Raw genomic sequence first — 18,425 nt, forward strand, 5'->3', positions numbered from 1 at the left:
TAATGTGAGTGCGGGCCGACGGGGGAGACGGGAGGGGGGACAAGCGTGCTTCGGCCCGGTTCGAGGCAACTGTACATAGTACGAGTACGGCCTAAGAATTGTTTTCACTGAGCTGTACAGTTCATTCCAATCCAGTACAGATAACTGCAATCAGGCTTTCATTTACACTACCAACGGTACACTTGTGACCAACGTAAGTTTCATTCGAAGAAAAATGTCATACTTGTCAACTACATTGCATCTTTTGTGAACTCAAGTTCATTATTCGTCAATTGTGATTGAGAACATTTGGGCTTGACTCCTCTAATCAGGTACAGAGCAATCTCGCCTCTCAGAGAAGAGAAAGCGATGCAAACAAAATTTGACTGATTAATGCTGCATTAAACAGTTTAAAGTCATGTAAAAGCTTTTTCTTTTAAGCTTTTTCTTAAAAAAAAAAGTCATGTCGAAGCTGTCAGCAACGCTTGGCAAAAACAAGATAAAACAATTGTAAAAAGTATGTGTATTCATTCATTCACTTTTCGGCTTAGTCTCTTAATTAATCTGTGGTTACCACAGCGAAATAAACCACCAACTTATCCAGCATATGTTTTACGAAATGAAGGGTAACATGAGTGTGCTATTATTATTGTTATTCTCAAACATGTGGTGAAACGGCAATAGGCTTTGTGTAGCTGTACTGTTGGTTAAAATGCAAAATTTTGTATAGACTCAGAATGGTGGACTTGAACAGACGTTACATTTGTCCTGGTCATTAATGCTCATGATAATTCTGATGTTGAATTATTGTGTTTGAGACATGCTTACAATCTGTAATTCTGTTTAAAATCTGTCACTGACATGATTTTCGTGAATACAGAAGACTGGGTGGGTATTTTTGCATTTCGGTGGGTTTTTAGACTTTTTGGGCTGGAATCCGTCAGCTACATCTGGCAACACAGTGTGCACTTTCGGTTTCATTTTCACTGCTAAGAGCGGTTCACTTCCCGCGTGGCTCCTAAACGACCACTCTGTGCCACAAATTGAATGTTATTTACAACTTTATTACCTGTTATTCACAGCTTAAGCAGATTCTGTTCACTAAAGTAAACTTTATTCAGAGGCACGTGTAAACGTCTGCCCTCCCTCCCTGTGGTAACCCAGGTGATCACGTCACGTGTGATTTTGCAGTCGCAAATACATTACATGAAGACAGAAATTACATTTTTTTAGGTTAATTATACCTTTTAAATACAGCATGTGACTATCAACACCATTTGGAGGTGTCCACGTGGCTGAACAACGAATGTAAAACAATGTGAAGGCTTGAACGGCCACCATTGCTTTTCTCCATGTTCTTCATGTTTTTGGACTGTGTGGGAAACTACATGTATTTTTTGTGTTGTTAATGTAGTTTGGGAAAAACTGATGTTAAATTTTATTATTATTCTTTTTTAATTCTCATTATTATTATTACTATTATTAATCTTTTAAATTAAATCACAATAGGCAAAGGTTTGCATCGGCAGGTCACACTTCAGTGTCCAAAGCCATAAGCAAGACAATTACAACAAGTGCATATTAAATGATTTGCCGCGATGAAGTGAAATTGTAGATCAAATGGATACGTTTTATCTTCGATATAAAATATCCTAATCCTGTTTACACATGCAACTTTTTGGTTGGGTAAAATTGAGCTGTTATTCTAAAGAAAAAATCTGACCACTCATTCAGGCTATACATATAAATATTATTAGGCTACCGAGGTGGGTTTTGTTGTTTAATGTGTAAAAGCTTTTTCTATTTTTTTAACTAACATTTTTATAATAACGTTCACCACAGTCAGTTTTGGAAACTTCACTATGCTTTATACAAAATGTAATTGTATTCATCGAATCGAAAGCTTGTGAATCGAAATCAAATTGAATCAGGTCATCTGAAATCTATACCCAGCTCTAAGGTCCACTTTACATCAGAACACACCATCAGAAGAAAACATGACCGAATGTCTTTACACAACTCATGATTATGATAAAACAAAAAGGGCTTATTTTATTTATAATTTATTATAATTTAATTAAACGCATTTCATCTGGATCACAAGGGGGAATGAACGAATACTGACTGATCTTAAATGTCAACACCAAAACTTTTATATCAGCACACACAATCAAAGAGACACCATCCATGACATTAAGCCACTGCTGTCAACAGTGGTTTGAGTGAGATAAAGAGTCACAAAAATTCTATGTGCAGGATGTGCATACTGGAATAACAGCAGCCATTGTGTGTGAATGGGTCACCAGAGAAAGAGGCTTTCAGTCCAAAACAAGCTAATGGCATCAGAAGCACGTGACACATGCAGCTATTGAGAGCTGCTAACCTCCCTTCCCCACTGGTTCCCTCCTCCACCCTCCCAACAGGACGCATCCTGCTGTACGCCATTAACTCACGCATGAGTCCTCCGAGACAGGCAAAGCAAACAGAGAGAGAGAGAGAGAGAGAGAGAGAGAGAGAGAGAGAGAGAGAGAGAGAGAGAAAGAGAGAGAGAGAGAGAGAAAGAGAGAGAAATGATGTAGACAGAGCGAGCAAGAGTGAGAGGGGAACGGAAGGAGCACAGACGGGGGAGGAGAGTGATGCTTACTGCGAGCAGGAAGGGAGCATTTCCCCTTCAGTGTGGGAAGGGGGGAGGGGTGGGGGTTAGGAGATTAGCACTGTGGCGCCTGTGTCTTGGGGAGGGCCAGGATATGCAGCGAGGAGGAAACAAACAGCTGTAAAAATCCATTTCCACACTTGTGGGTCACAGACGGCACCAAGGCCGGCAAGAGAAACCCTCAAATGGGACTGCTGCCACCCACATGTACAACGGGAACTTTAAAAGTTTTTTTTTTTTTTTTTATGGTGATAAAAGACATGCTTAATTTACACTACTCACCAGCATGTGAGGCACTTTCTGCATGGGTGGAGGTGACTGGTGAGTAGGTGCCCACGCCTGCTGAGATGGAGGGGAGCTCTGGTGGTGTGCAGCCAGGTGCGTCTGTGATGGAGGAATTGAAGGAGGGGTGTGCACCTGCTGCAGCTGTTGCTGCTGGAAAGGCAATGGGGGCTTTTGCAGCTGCTGGCACTGTGCTTGTTGGGCATGTAGCCTCTGGTCCTGTGGGCCTGGTGGTTCTGTGTGGTTTCCACCCGGTGTTGTTGAAGATCTTCCTTGTGCAGCTGTAGCTCTGTGATTGGGTGACAAAGCAGCGTACATCTGGGTTGTTGGAGGATGAGGGTGTGTAGAATGTGATGGCAGCTGCTGGTGGGGAAGTTGCTGTGCTGCGTTCATTGGGCCAGCTCCCCTCTGGGCATGAGCCATTGGGCCTTGAGACTGATGTGGTACTCCGGGGTAACCACCCACATCGGTAGCCAAACCTGCACTGGGAGGGCGTACCTGCTGGGGAGGTGGAGTGCCTGCAGGGGTGGCTAAATTCCTCATGGGCGACATGGAAGGAGGGGAGGAGTATGATCCCTGAGGTGGAGGTGGTAGATGTTGCTGCAGCTTCGGCTGGGCTGTAGCCTGGTTCTGAGCTGGATGCATAGGCTGGGTATTGATTTGGTTCACATGAATGGGCTGCTGGTGCAATGGTCCCTGTTGACCCCCAGGTGTAGGGTAGCGCTGAGGCCCTGCCGGAGCAGGGTAGCGCTGCACCTGGGTCACAGGAGCATTAGGGTTGCTGTTACTGCTGGTGGTAAGGCTCAAGTTGGGACTCATCCCTGATGTGTTGGCTAATCCCTGATTAAGGTTGCCATATGAAGAATAGGGAGGGTACTGCCCTGAGCTGTTTACGGTGTTGGAAGGAACTTGCTGGTTGTGCATGTTAAATCCCATGTTTTGGTGGGGTCTTCCACCCATCACTTGCTGCTGCTGCTGCTGTTGCTGTCGTGAAGGGCTTTGTGGGAACTGGGGGTTGTGGCTCGCAACAGAATCTGGATGAACCGGACCCTGGCCAGGCCTGTGGAGAAACTGCTGATTGGGCTGCTGATGCTGCTGAGAAGGTTGTGCTGGGTGACGTATGGGGGGTCCCGACATGCCAGGATTTTGAGTCATACCCACGTGACCCAAAAAATGATTGGCGTCCTGAGGGAGGCCTTGTGGAAAGTGATTCATTCTGGGAGGTGTTTGGGTCTGGTTGTGGCCCTGTATGGCATAGTCACCACGGCCAATAAAAGGGCCCATTTGGTGGGCATGTCCTTGTGGTCCAGCAGAGCCATGCTGATGAGACGAGGCTTGAGGGGGTTGCTGCTGAAAGGGGGGTCTAGTTTGTTCAGGCACCTGCATTGGTTGAGCACCCCATGTATTTCCGCTGTCTGGGAAAGATTGGCTCCGTCCATCTCCTTGCGCACCTGGGTAAACATGATGCCCTGCAGCACCTCCAGCACCTGCCTGAGCACCATGATATCGGGAATGTGGGGAGGACATGCCATTCACTGGTCCATTCCCCATCATCCGACCCCCTTGCTGGTCCATTGGATGCATCTTGGGTTGCTCGTACTGATTAAAGGGGTCAAAATGGTGGCCAAGCTTAGCCTGTCCAGGGACTGCAGGTGAGGAGAGGTGAAGAGAAGGAGGAAGCTGCCCATAGCCTTGGTGCTCATGGGGCATCTGTTGACTCATAGGATTTGTCTGACCTTGAGGGTAGCCACAGTCCCCTAGGCCCTCCAACTCATCAGAGAACAGATTCCCATCATCTCCGAAGAGGCTCATCATGCCTGGGTCAGCCATGGCTGCAGTGCTCCTGCTGTGCAGCCAAGCTTCAGAAGCAGGACAGGGAATGTGTGCTCACACAGAGGTGGATGTCCTCAAATCCGCTAATCCGCTAACTAATCTGCAACATGTCACTCCATATTTCCTTAATTCTCTCAGAGAACGCAGCGTCAGGCGAAGTCAGGTTACAGGACCTGTAAAGGGGGAGAGAGAGAGAGAGAGAATTAACAAATATCGCTAGGTGAGAGCAAGCTTTTTGCATTTTGTTCACTTTAAGCATGCTTTATTAAATTTTTAGCAAGTGAGTCAGAACTTTTGAGATATGAGCAGTTGAAGGGTGGTGAGACTGGGGCTTTTTTGCAGTTAAATCAGTTGTAACTGACTCTTTGCCAACCTTTGATCCCAGCCCCCACCCCGTTCCTTCTGCTTCCAAACAAAAGGGCCAACACACACACACACCACAAGCCTAAATTCATTCATTCTTTACAATTCGTTGATGGTGGGGAAATAACAAAGGAGTTTGGAGTGAGGCAGCAGTGGAAGCAGTGGTTGTTAAACAACAGCAGCTGCCAGACCAGGCAGGCAGATGTAGGAACACAAGCAGGCGGCCCACCTGCTGAAGCCAAGTCTTTAAACCATCTACATTGCTTCCTGAATGTGCGTTTCTGAAGCACTTTGGAGCAGGAGTATTACTAACCAGTCTTCCCCAAGTGCAAAGTAATCAGATAAGCAGGGGGAATTATGTAGATGTGAGATAAACCAGGCAAGGGTGGGGGCAAATATAACCTGTTAAGATGTCCTACTCATTTACTCACCAACACACATACACAGATGTAGCTGTGGTTAAGCACATATGGGGGTTTTTAAACATGTAGAAGAGACGGGTGGGCAAGGAATGCGTTGCCTCAACTCCAACTACCCCACAAAAAAATTTTTCCACCCCCGACAAAGCTCCTCCCATATGGTTCCTCCTTTAGTCCTGATTCACCCAACCCCCAATTTTCCTCTTTCTCTAGGCCTCTCCACATGGCTGCTAAAACTATCCTGGTGAAAATCTACACTGACCCAGCTAATCTAAGGATCAAAGAGCCACACTGAAAAACAAGTTTCAGCATGTTGTAATTTAAACATTCTTTATGGGGAAATAAATAGCCACAAATGTACTGAAATTGTCAATTAATTGTTATACAACACTATGGCAACAAATAAAACAAACCAACAAAACTAGTGACAAACGAGCAAATGTGTAAATCAAGATTACTTCACAATTGTAATAGGCTAGTGGTCATGCACTGTGGCAAGAGGTGACAAGACTTCCTGTAAGGTAATATCACAGCGCAGACACTTGATTACAAACCACACACACACACACACACAAAAAGTTACACTTACACAACTTCACCAAAACCAACAGACCAGCACAAACAACCTTCACTAACATCAGAAATAGCCTATCAAATGAGCATGCTATCCTATTGCAGTGGATTAAACTAAACGCTCCACTTCTTGTTGTCCTGAAGACCTGAAGGTGGTGACACAGGCTGACCATTACAACCACAGCTAATCTTAATGAGAGGAGTGATCGGAAGGAGGAGATACGTCTGCCTGTGGGTGACAGCACCACAGCTTTAATCTCTTCACAGCTCTAGTTAAGAGCAGGAAGAGGAGTCTCAACACCACAGTCATAAATCAGTCCCTATTCACCAGAGTACTACGCTATTCTTGCTGCAATGGCGGGGGATGGTGGGAGATCCTACAGAGCCATGCCAAAAGCCGCAAATTTGAATCCCTATGATCAGATTTGGCGTCTAAGCCGGCAGGCTGACCGTTCACCCAATTCTCTTTGGAGAGTGACAGATGTGGCTGAGTGCCAGAACAGCTCCTTCTGGAGAACCACACCCCTCAGGAGGAGCACAAGCCATAGAGCACAAGCACTGTGACGTACTCACTTACTCATAGCGTAACTGATGCGAGTGGGTGGCCAGGCTTGCCCCTGACCAGAGGGCAGAAAAAGAACTGAAAACACAGACATTCACATTCACAACCAGGGAATGGTGTTAAATAGTTAGCTTACCCAAACAAAACATAAATAACAATTGAGCAGATTATAATAAAAAATTTGCATTTCATTTTCATTAAATGTTTTGACATTAACATTAGAAATACCAGAACATCATAAGGAAAAAATTGCAATTCCATCAATAAGAAAAACAACACTATTAAAAAAAATCTGTTTTAAAATTGTACTCAATGTCACAAGGACAAGCAATGTAGCCTACTTGGTGGGTAACAAATACTTGCAAGATCAGCCTTCAGCATTTCCAGTGATTCATGGCCCAAGTTATATAGGCTAAAAAGCCCAGTGCATGAGAAGTGTGATCACTGTTCTGCATTATAAATCTGAATAAAGGTCCAGTTAGGGGCAAGTTATTGCCACAATTCTCAACCCCTCATTGAGAATAACTCATGCGGGAAAAACAAAACCAGAATATTTTTGAGAGTCACCATACAGATCATGTGATCAGCCAGTCAGTTTAGACTTTTCAGTCAATTTCTAAAACAATATACTAGTTTCAAACATACTAACAAATACACAGTTAAACCTCAGTTACAGTGCCCAGGACCAAAGCCCACCGTAGTCCAATTAATATGGACACATACAAAAACATTCAATATTTTGTAAGTTCAAATTCAAAAAATTGAAAACTGGATGTTTAATGTGCATTATTTATTAATTATTATTATTACATTTTTACTTTACATCAAACACAAACAAGAAACTCTTGGCAACTAAATAAAACGCAATAAACATAACTTATTGACTTTATTTCAAGCAACAATTAATTTTAGTTGTAAGGTTTTAGTGAACTGTAATAACCCTACTTGTAAAGTATGGGTGACCTATGAAATACTGTTTCTGGGTCAATGCCACTAATTTAAATTGAGATGAAAAAATGTTTGTTTATATAACCCCTTTTAGGTCATATCACACATTAAAGTGAATTTTAATCTAAAATCATGTGTACACAATAGTCTCTGGATTTGCTGCATCACAGACATAAATACTTTAACAGTTTATTAAAAATGTATCACTTTTTTTGCCATGGGATATTAGTAGGGGTGTCAAAATTAATTGTTTCTTTGGTGCAGCGCGTTGCAGACGAGGACAATTCAGAATCGGTTTAGTAATAATTATTATCTGTTATTACGGCTCCATTACAGCTTCTCATTCAAAACATTTTATTTTTTTAATAGACGGTAATAATCGCACCAAAACGTATTAAAGGGTAACTGAATTATAATAGACCAAACTTTTCTGTAACCGTAGTAGTGCTGTGCGTCATTTGTTTACCCTTTAAGGTGACGTGCTGACTGACTGACAGGTGCGTGATGCGCGAGGCCACAAACACAACGTATTACCGTTTCACTTTACTTCAGGACGCACTAATGCTACTCTGTAGGACTATTGAAGACATACTTGTTACATAAACGCACTAAATCGCACCCAGCAGCGTTTGTTTGTTTGAGAGCGCACAAGAAGATCTGTGACTCTTGAAGCGGCTTATATTTGAGGTGGCATGCAAGAAGTTTAGCGCACGAGCAGAGAAAATCGGCGCGCAAGCACAGAGATTCATATACTCGTAGGCTATTAAATAAATGCGATCCCGACTTCTAATACTGCGCTCACAACATTTGTCATTGAAATAATAACGCCACAGGAAGTCGGTAGATCTGTGTAAAAAAATCCTAGAGGCTGATCTCATATGCGCTCTGGCGCGAGGAAGGTGAGCGCGGTTATTTACAACAATCCAGGTGCCAACTACTTAAAAACGCAGAAACTGTGCACAATTTTACTGCGTGTGTGTGTTTTCTGGAGAGTCTTTCACTGACACAGCAGAAGCCCTTATTTCTCTGCGATTGAGGAAATGAAAATGAACATTTCTCTCTCTCTCTCTGTGGCCCATTTCACCTGCTGGTGTGACTTTACCTCGCCTCTCTTTTCCAGTCGGCTGTTACAGCGACACTTCTGGGTATAGGTCTGCATTACTGCGGCTGTACCTGTGCATTGTCGCGGGACCAGACTAGATTTCATGCGGCACGGGAATAAATTTCCGAATAAATCGCGGGAGCGGTCGGTAACGCTGGTGTATTTTTAACAGGAGCGGGCGGTTTCACAATATCGCTCGAGCGAGCAAGCAAGCAACTGCTTGTTTGGTGCTGTCTATTAGGGCTACTTGATTTTGGGAAAAATCATAATCATGAATATTTTGGTCATAATTCTAATCACGATTATTAAATATATAATTTAAATATTTTGAAACCCATTTTAAAGTATATTATATTAGCCCCCTTAAGCAATATATTTTTAGATTGTCTGCAGAAGAAACTACTGTTATACAATGACCTGCTTAATTACACTAAATCGCACTTTGAATCTGAATGCATGTATTTTGAAAAATATCTAGTCAAATATTATGTGTTGTCATCATGAAAAAGATAAAAAAATCAGTTATTAGAAATGAGTTATTAAAACTATTATGTTCAGAAATCTTCTTGCCATTAAACTGAAATTGGGGAGGAAAGGGGCTACTAATATTCAGAAGGGCTGATAATTCTGACTTCAACTGCAAGTTTTATTTTCCACCCTGCAAAGAGAAATAAATACAATAGAACAAAAATATGAAACAAACTGTGCTTTAAGCAACACTGTAAGAAAAACTTTAGGTACAAAAGTCCTTCAGTCAAGAGCAGAGAGGCATGTTCTCCATTTGTTGTTTGATTATTAAATCATAAAAAACAGGCGGCAGAAGGATTATCGCGCACTGTCTCTTTAATGGTTTCTCTTTGGCGTGTCTTTTGATTCTCAACTCGTTTGTTTATTACACAAACGAGGGTTGATATGAATAATCGCTAAACGCCGCGTTTTGACACCTATTTGACCATTAAAGCACTCACATTAAGATGACTTTAGCCTGATTTATACTTCTGCATCAAGTGACCGGTGTAACCCACGGCGCAGGCAACGCGCGTGGCTGTGCATTTATACTTCTGCGCGCTGTCTCTGTTGGTCTGCATTAACACTTCTGAAACGGTAATGGGCAGTGAGGTTGAGTTTCCTGTGTAGAGTTTCTTCGCGGCTTTTTTGCTTTTCCTGAACACTTCCGGGATGTACAAGTGGCTCAAACTCGCTCATTTTGAGGCAGGAACCGGCGGACGTGCAACAACTTTAACTATGAGGTAAACACAAAACAAAACTTTCCATCCGGAGCTCCTTCACGGGACTCCACACTTGTAAACAATCGCTCGCGCCATTCGCACGGCTCTCGGTCCCGCCCAGACTCGTCAGCGCTACCAAGCCGACCAATCAAAGAGCTTACGCTACGCGTCGTTGCGACGTGTAGTTACATTTGAGAGGTGCATGTCAGCGACGGCCACGGCGAAGGGCTATGCGTCAGCGCCGTAGCATACGCCGTCTTTTGACGCAGAAGTATAAATCAGCCTTTTAGATGTGTGCGCTGACTGCGCTCTGCTCGTCTCAGTGTGCGAATGAGACTGAATGCTGACAGCATGCTTCTGTTCTGTGTGTGTGTGTGTGTGCCTCACACACAGAATCATGCAGTCTTTTCGCGCTTTTAAGAGCAACACATGTACAACTGGAAAGGGGTGGTAAATGGTGCAATAATCGTTTATTTCAATTAATGGTTTTTCATAATCGTTAGAAGCCAAAATCGAAATCGCATTTTCGATTAATTGCACAGCCCTACTGTCTATGTTTGTGTATGTGTGTGAATGAAAGACAGCGTGGTGCTGTGTGTCTATGTGTGTGCATTAATACAGACAGCTAGCTCCCCAAAAAAATATAACACTGTATGTATATGTGTGTGTGTGTGTGTGTGTATATATATATATATATATATATATATATATATATATATATATATATATATATATATATATATTAAAGCTGCAAGATTCTGGCTAAAATAAGAATCGCAATTTTTTTGGGTTAAAATAAAGATCACGATTCTCTCACGATTCTGTAGATGTAAAATAAAGGTTAATATGAGTCGGCAATTATTATAGTTTTTTCTCAAACATATGGTAAAACAACAATAATAATATGTGTATAATATGTGTATGTCTACTGGTTTCTATAAATAATTCTATTCTACTTATAATATTTCTGATGTTAAACTATGTTTGAGATATGCTTGTAATCATTGACAATATTATTAGACCATTTAATTCACTAGTAAAGCCAACATTATATAGGCTAGAGTAGGTATACTGACACTGTAAACATTTATTTTCATGCACAACTGTGTATTCGCTATGAAAGAAAAAAGCATATCAAATGCTGGTGGCAGTCCTAACTCTAAAAAGCGATATGAATATTTAAATAATGTGCACGCTTTCAGTTTCCTTTTCACTGCTAAGTGCTGTTCATACTTCACGCACGGCACCCAAACGAATAATATTCATATATATATATATATATATATATATATATATATATATATATATATATATATATATATAACCCAAACTTAATATTATTTACAACTTTATTACCTGTTACTCACAGCAGGTTCTGTTCACTAAAGGAGACGCGTGCACGTCTATCATTAGGTAGGGTAGCGCGCATGCATTACAGTAGCGCGCATGCATTACAGCTCACGGTCAGCAGCTCACGTCACGTGTGATTTCCCGGCCGCGAATACAGCATTATATGAAGACAAAAATAACATTTTTAGGTGAATTATACCTTATAAATAAAGTATGTGACTCTTTCAACATCATTTAGAGGTGTCCATGTCGCAGAGCAATGTATGTGAAAGAATGAAAAGACTCGTGCAGACGCCTTTGCTTTACCCTTGAACTTGAAAATATGATACTTCAGACCATTACTGCAAACAAACATTGCTGTGAATAGATGAATTGTGCAACTCATCATCTACATCAAAATCAGTTTCCTAACAGTAAAGTTACAGAGTAGGTGAGTGAGCCAATCAGTCACACTGTTAGCTGAATATATGACACATGGCATTGCTAACAAACAGTTAACTGAGGTTGTCGTTGCTCTACATGCAAAATATAGAGGTGCACCTGGTATTCATGGGATAAACAAAACTGCCATTAAAGTTTGATAAAGCCTTATACAATGAATGCATATTTGATGAACATTATAGGTCATACAGACAGCCTATTCATGTTGCATGAACAGTAGTACATTAAAACTAAAGTCTGAGATCTGGTCAACGAAGGAAAAATATGTGGGGGGAAAAACAAAAGTGGCAAAATACATCAATAATGAGTGCCACAAAAAGATAATATGCCTGAGATAACATAAGCTCACGTTTATAAGGTGAACAAGTTCATGCTATCTTACATTCTTCATTCGACGATTATCTTTTAACACAAGTGATAAACATAAAAGCAGTCTGAGCCAGTTTCCAGCCATCTGTGTCAGAGCACCAACCTGCATAGTTTTTTTTTTCTCTCAAACCAAACCAACCCAACCAATGTGCCCTTGCTAAAAGAGCAATGCATGGTGATACTAGCAGTGGAAAAAAAAAAAAGACTCAAGGGGGAAAAAGGCAGGGGAGGAAAGGCCCACCAAGTGCGTGTGATTGCAGTCATTAACACCGACAGTCTCTTTAATGCACTCGGCAAGCAAGTCACTGATTAACCAATCCTACCTCCCCAATTTTCCCATTTCACAGGGAGCTTTAAAACCCTGTTAAGAGAGGGCAGGTCTATGGCCACCTGTGGTTTGTCTCTTGGGTTTAAGCTTAGCATACACGAGGTTTGCATCACAGCAAAAAGGAGGGGCCACACTCAAAACAAGCTCCCTACACAAACGCTCTCCAGCAGAATTCCTTTTATTTTATTTCCCTCTTCAACAACCCCCACTAGAAGCTTTAACTGCAGCTGGGCATAATTTATATCTGTGCTCCTCCACATTATATGCATGGGCGGGGGGTTGGAGGGGGTGTATCTGTGGCAAGTAACTCTGAGCACAAAGACGTTTTGAGGGTGACACAGGATGAGATGGGTGGGTAGCTGGAGAGCAAGAGAGCGAGTGGGGTTAGAGCAGCAGATCTGCTCCACTTGCACAAAATGGTGCTTTTACACAACACGGCTGTAAATAAAGGGAAGAGTTTTTTCCTCACACTTTTTAGTGTAAGCTTACCCATACAGGGAACAAATCTGTTGCATCTAAGACAAGTCATTTCACCTCAAACATGAAGCTGTTCTTTTTACAAGGAAAAACTAGACAGCAGCATTTCTGTTGTATGGATGAACGCAAGAGCTTGCTGAGTTAAAAGTCACAGACAGTCGGAGATAGCAGATTTGGAAAAAGAGGAAGAGGGAACTTTGACCTTCACTTCCAGACCTGCTGTCACCCAGTCTGCCTCCGGCACTTGTCTGCGTACCAGCTGAGGACCTGCAGAAGGGTCAGCTGGGGCAAAAAGCCATGAAACTCCCTTGTTCCTCTAGCAGAACACAGTTCAACATTTAAAAGCAATCACCACAACAATGACATTTCATTGCACAGAGGAAGTCTTAGCAGATCCATTACCTGGTGGTGGTATTTGGAATTATTGCTTTAGATCACCGGCATCTATCCTTGCTAAGTTAGTGACATTAAAGAAATTTAAGATGTTATAATAATACATTTACATTAAATAAAGGCTGTTCCTAATTTTCTAGATAAACTTTTAGGCCTATGCTACATATCGAAATATCGCAAGTGTGTATATTGCAATGCTTTGCAATAAGTGACTATTTGATACAGAAATACCTGTGTGTCTGTCACAAGCACACACACTGAAGACATTTCAGCACAACAGGCATTAGTGCTACATGTCAAGTTGCCTCTCTAAAATGAAGCAGAGTGTATATGCTGTTTTTAATCCACAAATCTGTAAAGATTTTAGTATGAAAGTTTAAACATGATCAAGCAATTAAGCCTTGCTTGGAAAAAACTCCACTTTGTTTCAAGTATTTTATTAGTTTTATCTGACTGTTCTTGATGCTTTTGGGTTGATTTTATAAGAGACAGAAAATTAGACTATTACAACTATTAAACTATTACAACTAAACTTTTAAATGTTTATTTACACTGTTAAAATTTGTTTTATGCAACAGTAAAACATGGCTGTTCACTTTTAGAAGTTTTAGTGATGGTCCTTTTTAAGAAACATATTGGTTGATTATCCATCTATCGAACTATCTGGTCTGCACAATATATCGTTTTAGCATCGATATCGCAATGTGCGAGTCCGCAATAGTCACATCGTAGGGATCTACAATTTAGTCAGGATTATAGTTGTCAAGACATTAGTTACCAACATAGTTGAGTAATTTCAAATTTTAACCTTTGAGTGAAAGTTTATTATTTGCAAGTTTAAGCCCTGAAAGTAAAAATTGAGCAAACTTAAACATTCGGGCACAATCAATTAAACATTTGTAGCTTAAAGGTTAATTGTACTCAATTAAATCAAAATAGTATTAATATTATTGTTATTATACAGTGATTATTTAAGCTCTGCTTCTGAATACTGTTTGACTCCCCAAAAAAATTATAAATCATTGTTTATTTGAATATTTTTGTTTGTTGTATTTAACTATACTTGTCATTTTAATTATATTTTACACAGATGTGCTCCCCTACACAATCATCCCAATTTATCTAAAATTATGAATTCGTTACAAACTATTCATCAGGTGAAATTGCATTTATATCACAATATATAAATCGCAGTGAATGAAAATATTTCAATGTCAGTTTTTTTATTTTTTATTTTGTGCAGCCCTAATATATATATATATAAACTCCAAAAAGGTACTTTAACATTAACATGTGAAAAATGGTGATGCAAAAGGGTGTTAAATGTAAAATAAAAAAAGTTTAAAAATCATAACATCATGTCAACGGTAGTATGTACCAATGATTTAGACATTCCCTGAGGGCCGATGATTTAAAGGTTGTACATCCTGGGGCTCTGCTTTCTGCCTATAGCCACAAGGGACGTAAAAATGACCTGAAGGGAATTACTACATTAAATACAGCATCAAAAAGCCTGAGGATTCAGAGCATGTGCCTAAGGATTCAGAATCAGCAAGTTGCTGTACGAGAGGAAAAAGGCTGCTCTGTTTAACCAAAAGAAAAAGAAAAATGGGGAAATGGCACATAAACACAAAGAGTGAATCGCATGCCTCACAACATTAACAGAGGATGTGATTATGAAAGTGCTAAAAGCTATTTTGAAATGTCTGTTAAAACACGCACTACCAAAGATAGTAGCATGGTACAGTGCAGATTTAACATTTCTACATGACTTAACACCACTAGATTTGCTGCTTAGAGATCATAAAAACTTTCTAAAAAATGTCTTCTCGCAGACAAAAACAGTAAGGGAATCATACGCAGCAAGCCAACACATTAAAAACTTCTAGAATCTCATTGAGAAACAGATTCAGCCATTAAAGGCCAGCGTCTCTCATTTGAATATTATAAGACTCATCTATTGCAAGCTATTCATCTGAAACTGTTCCTCCATCTTCTATGTGGCAGGGAAGAGGGGGATGGTCAGCGAAAAGGGAAAAAAAGCCTGCTTGTTTTGCAGCACAACAGGCCACTGCAGCCCTCCTGCTAACCCATGGCTAGAGAGGAGGGGTTGGAGGAAAAGGGCCTGGACACAGCGGTGCGGTTCCTGGCGTAGATTGAAAGCATGTTGTCAGATAACTGGAATACCAGCTTTGAAAGCACCCTCCAATACCAGTGTTAGTGTGCACATGTGCAGGGGGTGCCTGACCCACTTCTGCAGCACTCTCAATGCCAGTCCCAGGGTAGATGGTATCAATAGGGTTTGTAGAAGCTGCAAATAATAGATATAAATGGACAGTGTTTTTCCATATACAAAAACAGAACTGATTTGCATATGCACTGTATTGTTTCAAGGATTGTAGCCCCTTTTTTTCTGAATTTCATTCAGGCACATACTATAGATACAGAAACACATTTTAATAGGTTTAAAGGTGAAGAGTTTGTTGTTTGGGTCATGCTTTACTATGGCCTTTAAACACCCACTTACACTAGTTCACATGGGTTTGTGAACATGGCCGGCTGGATTGTGTACAGTTATCTGATGCCATGAACTTCTTAAAGTAAATTTAGCAAAATATAAGGTGAGATTTGACAAAATTTGTCAAATTATCCTATAAGAGTTCAGACACCAATTAAAAATGCACGTATACACAATTACAATTCATTTTAAGTAACAAAACTGAACAAACGAAATCACTTTAGTTCATTAAAAAGCCTAACTAAATCAATTATTTGTATTCAAACGAACTGCAACATTAATTTACACAACTTACAAATAATGTTTAACACGAATCACTACAGGATTTGACGATACTAAAGTGTACTCAAACTTTTCTCTAAAGACAAAAGAGGAACCGGCACTTGACTTTTCGATTTGATGCAACTAGTGAACAAGCCCCAGCAACCACAAGAAAAGGCAAGCGAGATGAAAAGCCTAAAGCGACTACAAAGCAGCCTCACATCTGCTCCGCCATACCGGCTTCATATCTGCTCATTGAGTGGACCTACACACATTAAAAGCTGCCATCTTAGGTTAAAGACATGAGAGGGAGCGAGACAACGACGATGCGATCTTCAAACGATTCTTTGTTGCAGTTTCAGGTTTAAATCACATTTAAATCAACTTTAAAACGCCAAGTGATGTACTTTTGTTCATTTTTAACAACAAAACACGCACGCGTGTTAAAACTCGTATCAAACCCTATATTGGAGTAAAAGTAAGTTTTTTTTCCACTCTTCGTGACTTTTGAACGCTGTAAATTAAGCAGGTGCTTTTTAAGTTTTCTGCGCGTATTTATTACGCAGATTAGCTAATAAAGGCAATTTTAACTTGATTTAAAACAAAATGTAAAGTTTTCAAAACAAGTAAACATGTCCAATAATAAACCAGGTGCGTTTTCCCCCAGTTCCCGATCCCCCCTCCCTTTAAACCGTCTACCTGTTGAGGGGCCAAAGGGACAAAAGAAACGTGAGATGAGTTGTGTCCAGCTAGCTAGTTAGCTTGTTGTGAGACAATGAAGTCGACGCTGTCCGTCTCTTAGCAGATCGGCCACTTCCAAGCAGCTAATTACCCCAGCGCACGCCTGCCTCTGAACGCACTTCTCCCAGCCGAGCACTCGATCAAAATAACACAGATTGCCGAATCCAGAGCACAAGCAGCACATGCGAAGTGTGTTCATCAAAGTATGTTAAAGTTTTGACTTTCATAAACGAATAAAAAAAGAAAACGAGGGGTTGACCATCTGGCCTCAAGCAACCTTCCATGGTATCTATATTGTCCTTCGGACAAGCGCACTTTCCAACACGCTTTGCTGTTTCCACACGCTATTTCGAGCATCATCGAGCGATAAAAGGAAAAACACAATTACAGCAACTTTGGCGTGATTCTTACTTGCAGTTTTGTGCGCTTGAAAACTATTTAATAAGTGTAATTGTTGATAGAAGGGGTCGGGGATCTCCCTCATTCAGCTCGGCCAATGACTCACCTCTAACGTTACGTTCAAACCACCTCGTGTCTCAACAATTAGCTAGCTAACGAACGCTTACTTTATACGCTTTTGAAAAAATAGTTTTACCCATTAACGTTATAATATGAAGTGTACAAATGTTGTCTTACAACTTGAAAGGAAAAAGTCCTTGTATCCAATTTATCAAAAATATTTATCGCTTCCACTCCTATAGGGATCCGTGCGGCTCTATACAATGCAGTGCGCGTGAGCTAAATGAGCTAATGTTAGCATGTGCTCGAGCTAGTTTGAGATTCTTCGAGAAGTTAAAATGCCAAGAAACGAAAAAGCCAACGTGTGGTGTGTGTTCTTCCAGCGAAACATTTAATTGAAATAACTTTTTTGCCGTTTTAAAACACCGTTTTCACCGCGAGCACCACCATGGCTGAAAACAAGTTAAATGGCACTCAAAAACAGTTTTCTCACAATGAAAGCACATGTATAATTGTACAAAAACGCAATAAACGCCTGGGACTATCTAATAAGTTTGTGTGCGATTGATAAAGTTTGTGGATTCGTGTCGTATCGTTAGAAAGAAAGGCAAATGCTTACCCAACTCAACGCGGGTCAGTTTAGGGTTTTCGCCAATTAACTCCTCTTCGTATATCCAGAAAATCCGTTTAAATACGCGAATAACTGTCGAAATTCAAATAGTGCCGATGAAGTCGGCGTCTCAGCGTCCCGTCCTCGCTGACTCTGCTTCTCTCCTTTGTGTTAATTTCACTCAATTCGAGTTTAATCCGATCGATCCGGGCAGTCGCGTTCTCGTGTCCTCTCCTCTAGACACTCGCGCTCGCTCACCTTCCACAGGCAGGGGGCGCGTGCATGACTCTTACTGGATAAACATGCGTGCGCGTGAGTGACCTCGCCGGGCTGTGACGCAAGTGCCTTTTCTTTTATTTTACAGGTCTTAATAAGCATTTATTTGAAAATAATTGTCTCGGATAAACTTTTATGAATGGGCTTCTTCTATAAATCTTGTTTTGAGACTTCGTTATATTATATTTAAGAATTTTCAAGGAAAATAAACATTGTGTATATACACACTTGCTGAAATGTTGTAGGTTCAGGGGAATGT

At 40.9% G+C, this 18,425-nt stretch overlaps 1 protein-coding gene across 4 annotated transcripts in view; it reads right to left on the reverse strand.

The window, feature by feature from the left end:
* chd7 (chromodomain helicase DNA binding protein 7) overlaps positions 1-18,153 on the reverse strand; it is a 53,313-nt gene extending 35,160 nt beyond the window's left edge. For all 4 annotated transcript variants that reach the window (XM_087240715.1, XM_087240717.1, XM_087240716.1 and 1 more), the window contains exons 1-2: positions 17,900-18,153; positions 2,915-4,920 (exon numbers count right to left, since the gene is read on the reverse strand). In XM_087240715.1, coding sequence (XP_087096841.1) covers positions 2,915-4,744 — 1,830 coding nt within the window. In that variant the 5' untranslated portion in view covers positions 4,745-4,920; positions 17,900-18,153. The remainder of the gene's footprint in view (positions 1-2,914; positions 4,921-17,899) is intronic.
* Positions 18,154-18,425: the final 272 nt, after the last annotated feature.

This window comes from Danio rerio, chromosome 2, assembly GCF_052040795.2.
Source record: "Danio rerio strain M-AB ecotype USA chromosome 2, GRCz13ab, whole genome shotgun sequence".
Lineage (NCBI taxonomy): Eukaryota > Metazoa > Chordata > Actinopteri > Cypriniformes > Danionidae > Danio > Danio rerio.